This window comes from Branchiostoma belcheri, unplaced genomic scaffold, assembly GCF_001625305.1.
Source record: "Branchiostoma belcheri isolate BF01 breed outbred unplaced genomic scaffold, Haploidv18h27 scaffold572, whole genome shotgun sequence".
Taxonomy (NCBI): domain Eukaryota; kingdom Metazoa; phylum Chordata; class Leptocardii; order Amphioxiformes; family Branchiostomatidae; genus Branchiostoma; species Branchiostoma belcheri.
Window position 1 is genome coordinate 18,605 of NW_017804212.1, and position 9,296 is coordinate 27,900.

Here is a 9,296-nt window from a genome sequence, read left to right on the forward strand (position 1 = left end):
ATTAAAAATTCTACTTGGATCACTCTATTCCTTTTGGTCCAGAAAACTTTTGAATGTACAAATGTAGTCCTGGTTCCATCGGAAATTCTGTAATCTGCTTTGTAACAGAATGTCTCTTAGGACTGGTGCAGGTAGACAACATAACTACCTACACAGCTCCAATATTATGTTACGGTACCTACCGTAACCTGCATATGCAGGTGGTATTTCATGTGTTGAGTACTACTGGATTGGTGGGAATGTTTTGTGGAAAGAGAATTGGCCATAAAGCTGGAGAGGACTTTTTTTTCAATGCTCCATTCTCCAACGATTGAATGAATGCTGCTTGCTTTTCTAAGAAGGAAGATTTGTAGACAGACAACATTGTAGCATACCTTTTGTACAAATTGTTCGTTATGAATGGAACTTAGAATCACATTTTTTTTCTACCTCATGTGTAAACGAGGCAGATTGCTTCATGTTGTACAGGTGATTATGAAGTGATTTTCATCAATAAAAGTAAATTTTGCAAGGAACTGAGGTGTTGTCTTTTCACTTGAGAAGTCTGAGTTGAATTAAGTAAACTGGTAATTCATGTAATCTTTCATCCCTAGGCTTGTAGACTCTATTGTTGACTTAAAAGGCCTTAAAAGACTTGTTTAGTCACACATATTCTAGAAATCTCAGGCACATGCATGAAGAATGCTCTGAATGAGCACTACATTTGCATCTATGTATCTCAGAGAAAGTAGCTTGCAAGATATTGTATAGATAAGAAAAAATCAGCAGTATCTTCTTGAACTAATCTTTATTCAAATTTCAACCATTCTCAGAACTTTTCTTATAGACTTTTCAAAAAATCTTTGAAGAGACATCTTCAAATGACACATTGTCATTGACTAAACGATTGTAGTCTCGTGATGTAATCTTAAAATATGGCTTGAAATCACCACTAAAATGAGAATGGGTCATAATATATATATATCAAAAGTCTGATGCCATTTTGCCAGTTACATGGATCCACGTAAACAATGGCTAGTTTCTTTAGCGAACACAATGTGATGAAGAGGGGTTTAAAAAATCCCTATTTCTAGATACATACAAACATTGCTCATGATAGCACATCAGTCTTGATTACTACACACATGTATTAGTATATATGCCTTGATGACAACTCTACACTATCAAATACTCAAATGAAAATTTACCCATTTACTCAAACTTGAGTCTACAACTCATTAGATGTAATCTAAAAGCTAGATTTGTATTACATAAGGATTTGTTTCATTTATCATTTACAAAGAACATGAATTTCCATGGCTATGAAATAATTTCCATGCATTCATTTACACCTACATCATCTGTTCCGATATTTGAAAATATCAGTATCTGTACTGCAATACAATTGAAGTAAGACTAACAATAAGAACACAAAGTCTAGTGTATATGGATAACATGACAGAAACATGAACTTTGCTATTAAACGTATATATAGCAACAACCAAGACTACTCTTTCTAGAAGGCAGGCGTGTGCTATGATAGCACTGAGTCAAAATGCAGACGAACAGTTGTCTGTACTTACCCTAATATCTTTATCTTACTACATGTATATATACCTCAACCGTTAAACAATGGAGGTTAACTAGGCTTACTCTGAGTCAGTATCTTCTGTGTGAAGAAAACTACAACATATTTTGAAGGCACTTCTTTTCTCACAAAATACACAAGTGATGATGATACACAAGTGGTGATGCTACAACAGCAAACTCCCTTTTACACATGAAAGGTTTTGGGCATGCACAGTCACTACATGGCACGTAATATTGTGTTCTTCAGGGTCATAAATTCACAATAGGACAACTCTAATAGCACATTTGACACATTGTATTGACTTCAATAAATGTTCGTCAGTACATGTCATTCTGGCAATATGCCATGCCCTTACAAAAAAAGACCAACAATTTGTTGAACACAGAGCCAATTCCACAACGAAAAAAGTTATACAGTCAAATTGCCCAAGAAGACCACTTAGGACCGATAAAATCTGGCTGATGTGGACAGGTGGTCACTATAGACAGGATTCTTTATGCTTGTGTCAAAGGGAAATAGTATCTAAGGGACAAGCAAAATGTGGTCAGTCACATTGACCAGATGGTCCTTACGTGGAGGTGATCATCAGTACAGGTTTGACTGTAGTTTTGTTTCTATCTGAAACACTGGTGGATGTACTAGTTGTTGACAGAGGGGGGTACTAGTTGTTGATGGAGGGGGTAGGGGTAGGAGGGGGGGTTAGGGTGGGGACTGGTTGTCCCTCCTGGGGGGCTGACTTCCCTGCCTCCATGACAGGTCGCACCGGCATGCATCGGGGGCGTCCCGTGCCGATTCTAGGAAATCTGCGCGTCGGGGGAGGGCCATGGAAGTTCGTGTGTCTCCTGGTGTGCTGTAGAAATGGAAATACAGCAATGCAATTCAGATCCAACAAAAGACGGGTGCAGTATCTAAAACTACATCAGCTACTAAGGGAGCCCAACTACTAATTGCATACTAAAATTCAAACAAATCCATCAAAAGGATCATGTCTTTATAAGTGCAAACACACAAACGGGGCATTAAAGGGTACTCAAGATTTTCTGTCACTAAAACTTAGTGTAAATCGACCTACTTTTTTACATCAAGGGCCATTGCACAATCGGAACTTGGATTCTTCACATGTCAAAGCAGCCCGATTTACATGCTGAAGAATTTCAGTGTCCATATGGTTGTGTGTATGCAGTTTTTCTACCGTCAGGTTTTTGCCCAAGTGTAAATCGAGGTATAGTCTGGATAATGTGTTACCGGGTAGCTTATCAACCTGCACTTCTCCTGGTCTCCTAGTGTCACTGAGGAAAGGTACCTAAAATGTCTGACCGTTTCCAAAATCATATCCAGTTGCTTTGAGTAACTGTTTTTTGGCATATCATATTACTTGGATGTCTAACCTTAACAGACGTAACACATGTAAGTTTTTACCTGAGTGTAGACAGGAGGAGGTGGAGGCTGTACAGGCGGCGGGTTCACCTTCTGTACCTGCTGCATGATGGGTACTCCCGACATGGAGATGTACCCAGAAGCCTCTGGAGGCAGGTTCGGCGCTGTCATCACAACACGACCTGGGGGGAAGGAGGACTGTACAAAAATATAACAAACAGTAAATCGAAATGAAACCAATATGAGACATTTTTGGATCTAACACAATACCTTTGTAATGCTTGATGAGACACCTGAGATACTCTGTTGTCAAGTTACTAAGGCTTTAGACAATACCAGGTACCTGTCCTTAGTGCTGAACTTCCATCTCACAGATACGCGATACGTCACATGTACTTAACATTAATAACAATGTACATTTCTTCCCATCTGAGACCATACAAACGAACTAGAACTTCAGACTTTGTACCATTTGATAGAAATCTGTTCATGCAACTACCCTCTCCTGGAATCCTGGAAGAATAGCTGTCATGCATGGCTAAAGTGGCTTTAGACAGCTAAAGTTAGGCCGCAAACAAACTACTGCATAAGCACACTCACCATCTCAACAGGAACCATCTCCTGGTACACAGGACCGTAGCCATCAAAGGTCACGGGCTGGGGAGCCTGCATGGCAGCTGGGGGAGACTACAAGGAAAACAGGACAGGGATTCAAACACAATAGTAGATAATTATTTGTTTGTTTACCACATACTTGAAGGGCACCCAAAGAGATTTTAGTGCAGTAAAACTTTTAAAAGTTTACCTGTGGAGCCCACTCCCTGCCAGATGTACTGTACTGCTGGCCTGCAGCCTGGAGTGTGTGCAACAGAAAAGGTTACCATAAAATGTTAAAAAGTCAAAGTACAGAGGAGCTGGCTGTCCTGTATAGGCCCTGGAAACAGTTTATCACCCAGGCTATAATATTCCTTTCTTATTCCTCTTTCACCCCTCTCTTCAAGCATGGCATACACACCCTGTGGTTGTGTTTCATTATATTATACCTACAGGTTTCTCCCATAACCTTTCAAGGAAACAAGGGCACCAGTAATACATCTTTGTCAGCTAGAAAAGTTGCTGAAAGTCAGACTTGTTGAATAAAACCTTTGTTGGCTAATTGGGGTTTCACAAAACTGGGGGAGTAAAACTTTCGGAGGCTGTATCACTCCCCCTTGGTAGGACCTGAAGTTAATTGTTAGATTGGCCTCAAGACATTTCAATTTAGATTCTGTGTACCAGAGTAAAAAGCAAAAGTGCTGAAACAATGACTTCAGTAATGTGCTGTACAATACAAGGCAAAGTAAGGTAACGTGCTTTGTATCAAAACAGATTGTGGAAGTCATCCTTGGATGCACTGCATGGCTTGATGTTGATGCTTGGGGAAATTTGACCCTCAAAATGCAGGATATTATGAGCGTGTCAGATGGTCGATGTTTCAAAATTTTCCTGTTAGGATTGTTGCACAGCCTTCAGTGCTCAACATATTACATCAAACAAAATTTAGAGGATGAAAAAAATTCAGACTGGCTAGAACACTTATTGACATAAAACAAATAGATCAAAACAATCTCTGCTTCTTTGTTACTCACAGTGTTTGGGTAGTAAGACTGGTGTGGCTGGCCCTGTGGCACGTACATGTTACACGGCTGGTGGGCTGGAGGTCCCGCCGGCAACATGATGGGAGCTGGGCTCAACGATGGAGGCACGGACGGACCAACTACTGTCTGTGTTCAGAAGAAATGTAATATTTCATTCAACAAAAGTGTATGTAGCACCATGATATGTTCAGTATTAACACATCAACGGCTCCTTTTGTACATGAAAAAATCTCTTCACCAAAATTACAAGGTAACGCTACTAGGAGTGCACACCTAAACATAACATCAGGTACAGGTATAATTGTACTAGAATAGTAATACAGTACTTTTTAATGGCAAATCATACATATGAAAGTAACTTTATATAAGCCTTTCAGCTGCAAAGTGGAAGGACTTTACAGTTGAGGTTGAAACTGAATAAATCATTATCATAATTCATAAACACCTAACCACATGCCAAATTTAATATCAATCCATCTATAGATTCTCGGGTTATGCTGTTCAACCACAAACACTGTTACAAACATTGTCACAAAAGATTTTTGTGGAAGGTAATGATACTTCCATACCTGTTGAGGCAGGAAGCTGTCAGGACACATGTACCCGTAAGGCAGACTCCGGTTGTTCACAAAGGACTGGGAACCGGGACCAATGTCCACCAGGTAAGGGGAACAGGATGACTCTAAACAAACAAACCAAAACAAAACATTAAAATACATAATTCACACTGGTAAATACAGTAAGATAAGCATTGCATTTCATAATGAATTTTGCCAAAACAGAACTGTCGAGCTACATGTAATGCAGTGTACATATACAAGTAGCCACCTCTAGATAACCACCACATGGCCAATGTGATGCCTTTTTGGTCCCTTAAATAATTTTTCTCAATGACACAAGCACCTTGTCCAAATTAAGTGCAACCATCAGCCACATAGACCAGAATTTATTATCAGTCCCTTAAGTAATCTTGGTTAGTTTTGACAACATAATTTTCCTTTTCATCATGGCCTTATGTCTTGGCAAACTATTTGTCTGTACACGATCTCTTAGTTAGTTCAGTACAAACAAGTTGGACAACTGGACAATGCCTNACCGGGACCAATGTCCACCAGGTAAGGGGAACAGGAAGACTCTAAACAAACAAACAAAACAATGCATTAAAATACATGATTCACACTGGTAAATACAGTAAGATAAGCATTGCATTTCATAATGAATTTTGCCAAAACAGAACTGTCGAGCTACATGTAATACAGTGTACATATACAAGTAGCCACCTCTAGATAACCACCACATGGCCAATGTGATGCCTTTTTTGGTCCCTTAAATAATTTTTCTCAATGACACAAGCACCTTGTCCAAATTAAGTGCAACCATCAGCCACATAGACCAGAATTTATTATCAGTCCCTTAAGTAATCTTGGTTAGTTTTGACAACATAATTTTCCTTTTCATCATGGCCTTATGTCTTGGCAAACTATTTGTCTGTACACGATCTCTTAGTTTAGTTCAGTACAAACAAGTTGGACAACTGGACAATGCCTACCTGGTCTGAATGGTGATGGCAGTGATGGGGCCTTAAAAGATAAGGAACAAAGACATTAAGGTACATGTGCAATAAAAAGATATTTAAACAAAATATAACTTCATATCTTGACTTCAGTTCAGTACAGCGTAAAACATACAATTAGGAGAGGAAAAAACAATCCTCTTATTTCTTTGAATGTCTATACTGTTTAAATACATTTAGCCATGAAAAGCTCCTTACCTGCTTTCTAATTGCTGGGCCGACATTCAATCGCTTGTCTTTGAACATGAGGTTGTCATTCTGTCAGAAAAAAAAGGATCACATGTCAAAAAGAACAGGTAGATAATGCCTCAAATGATTATAGCAAAGAATACATGTATTACTTTTCCTTATAATGATATCTAGTCCATAGTCAATCTGTCTTTCCGTCAGACGCTTAGGATTGTCATTCCTCCAGCCTTAGGCTCTTGACATGATCATCAAATACAATTGAGGTGAAAAAAACAACATTCAAGCTGGTTTAGCTAGTTTAGCTACAGTAGTTTTACTTTGAAATGTCTGGCTGAAAACCAACAATTTAGAAAGTAGATTCACCTGTTGTGCCTTGTCTGCTGCCTCCTGGCTGTCAAAGGTCACAAACCCATAGCTGCAGGTACATGGAACAAACACTAGCCATTAGGCAATGACATGTACCTGTTAGTAACAGGAGAAGTCATTTCACGGGTCATTAACCATGATGTGGAGGGATTTTAAGTCTCCTAGATCTGGCTTTCTTCAGGATCAAACAGTTTATCTCTTTATCTGGAGGTTATCAGCAGTTTAAATGGACTGTCTTTGTTGTAACACATGTACTACATGACTTGTAATGTGATATAGTTTACACTAGTGATAAAGTCTTCAACTGGCTGTGACCCTAGCTGAGGACACCTGTTGATCTTATCTGGGGAAAGCAAGTCATCTTGGCTGCTTCTTGACCTTCTTTAGCAGGATTTTGGACTCCCAATGCACAGGCAGGGATTGCCCACCACTTGCCTGCCCTGTCTTATATGGTCACAATGTGTGTTGAGTCCAAAATACAGTTACTGTAACAGTTGACTGTATGTACTAGGGCAAATGCCTAATCTTATCAATGAGTATGGCAGGTTGCTCTAAGTGTTAGCCTGGGTACCATCCGGATTTTCGAGCATTGCATTGCATAACAAAAATCCGGATGGTACTCAGGCTATGAAGTGTGGCTATACTCAAAATGGGACCAGGTCTACCTTTATATTTGCTCTTAGAGGGCACCACTACCCTACGCTACCACCTAAGCTAGGTACACACTCCCATCTGTGCTCTCCAGAAGTAAAATACATTATTAAACTTTAATATGAGAATGCTGAAATTCCTTAAACTCACCCCTTGCTGACCCCTGCCCTATCAGCAATGATCTTTGTGTCTCGGACTGCCCCAAACTGGGTGAAGAATTCTCTCAGTTCCTGCTCTGAGCACTGCGGTCAGAAAACAATATGGCACAAGATATCAAACTGTACATGAGGTCGAGTTCCTTTGAATTGAGATTCATATAACAGAACCTGAGAGATTTTACTTTGACAACATACTCAAACAGTTAAGCAAGCTTTCACGTTGTACAAATGTATTAATATTTTTATGATATCATAATACAAAAAATCTTAAGTCTACCATACACACAGTGACACCTGTACTAGTAATATGTTATCAGCCAATGTGACCACTTTTTGGTTTTAACCTGTTATCCTGTTAACAAATCCACCGTGTCAACCCTCCATGTAGGGACTGACACGATCATACTCGGAAAATCTGTAACTGTATATCTGTACATGGATCTGTATCTGATTGCAAATAAAGATATTGAGTGATTGCCATAGAATTTGGTTTTACTTGAAAATACCCAAGAAGATGAATTTGTGTGACCCAGACTTGTTTTACGGTCACTACTCACATCTGGGTCGAAGCCTCGGACGAAAACCCGGTCCTTGAACAGGGTGCCGATCTGCACATGCTGGTACTGCCACCAGGGGTACACAGGTGTTGCCAGGTGCATGCTGGTGCCGGCAGGTGTGCATGCATTAGCGGTGGGCAGGGCTGCAGCCGAGGCACTAGCGTCTGCAGGCTGGTCATTCTGCATGCAAGCATGCAATTATACATAATATTGTAAAACACATGCAAAATTCACTTTTTTCAAGGCAGCCCATGTTCTGGTGCCCCTATATTCTGATCCCGTACATTCTAACACCCCCATATTCCGACATAGTTCTGCAGCGCAACCCATGTTCTGATGCCCCTATATTCTGATACAGGTACATTCTGACACCCTTAAAATCCGACAAAGAGTTGTTGGAACAGTGTACCTTTGAGCTAGAGTCCATTTAGATGCAATCATCGACACTATAAAACATTGATACAGAAAGCACTTGAAAAAGCTCCTTAGGAGTCTGTGCACGTTAGAGGGGTGACGCGGGTTGAAGGGCATGCGCACAAGTTGCTGGAAAATTAAAATGAGCTAAATAACTTTAAAACCGTTTTTTGGTGGAAATTTTGTTGAATCCTTGGCATTTTTGTGGTGGATTGTACAAAGTAGGGTTTTGAGTGAATGTTTTTGCAAAAAAATGGAGGTTTTCCATAAAGTTGCCTTGTTATTGGCTTTTCTGTTGGCACACACCCCTCCTGCTCACCACTTTGGAATCAACCTGGAATATGGGGTCAAAGTGCGCCTGTGTTTGGTAGAACAGCTGTAGTTCGATTCTCGCCGTCCACTTTTTCCCGAAACTTCTTGTAGGTCCATTTTAATAAATGGGCTAACATATGAAGGTGAGTTTGTGTCACTAAAACTTCGTAAAGGTGAGATATGATGCCCATTTTTATGCCTGTTTTTCCATATGTTTCAATGCAGCACCCATTGACCACAGTCTCCCCTAGATTGGCATTGTGATGTTGATAAGAGTTATTACAAAGATCTATGATCTAAGAGACAGCCCTATGTTACCAATAGGGTTAGGGTTGTCAGAACATGAGTTGTCAGAACATATGGGTGTCGGAAACTAAGGGGTATCGGCGGAAATCTATTCCGACAGAAAGCGAGAACTGCCTTGATATCATACATACGTTGTAGGCTATTCCGCCCACGAACACTCACTCACTCACTCTGTGGAAACTGTGC

The 9,296-nt window shown here is 40.1% G+C and overlaps 1 protein-coding gene across 1 annotated transcript; it reads right to left on the reverse strand.

Moving 5' to 3' along the window:
- Positions 1 to 1,147: 1,147 nt before the first annotated feature.
- LOC109481753 (protein boule-like) lies at positions 1,148 to 8,537 on the reverse strand. The gene is made up of 12 exons (XM_019784346.1): positions 8,488 to 8,537; positions 8,079 to 8,258; positions 7,514 to 7,605; positions 6,710 to 6,761; positions 6,356 to 6,415; positions 6,134 to 6,164; positions 5,154 to 5,266; positions 4,576 to 4,710; positions 3,753 to 3,800; positions 3,548 to 3,634; positions 2,990 to 3,145; positions 1,148 to 2,420 (listed from the first exon to the last, which is right to left on the reverse strand). Exons 1-12 carry the CDS (start codon positions 8,503 to 8,505, stop codon positions 2,232 to 2,234), a joined length of 1,161 nt encoding a protein of 386 aa, XP_019639905.1. The 5' UTR covers positions 8,506 to 8,537; the 3' UTR covers positions 1,148 to 2,231.
- Between the last annotated feature and the right edge of the window lie 759 nt (positions 8,538 to 9,296).

What these genes read in the sequence shown, in the direction of transcription:
- LOC109481753 (XM_019784346.1), bottom strand. An exon ending in TCCGAGGCTTCGACCCAGAT is followed by an intron (nt 7,606 to 8,078) that starts GTGAGTAGTGAC and finishes TTCTGACCGCAG; the next exon opens with TGCTCAGAGCAGGAACTGAG. An exon ending in GCAGGGAGTGGGCTCCACAG is followed by an intron (nt 3,635 to 3,752) that starts GTAAACTTTTAA and finishes TTTTCCTTGTAG; the next exon opens with TCTCCCCCAGCTGCCATGCA.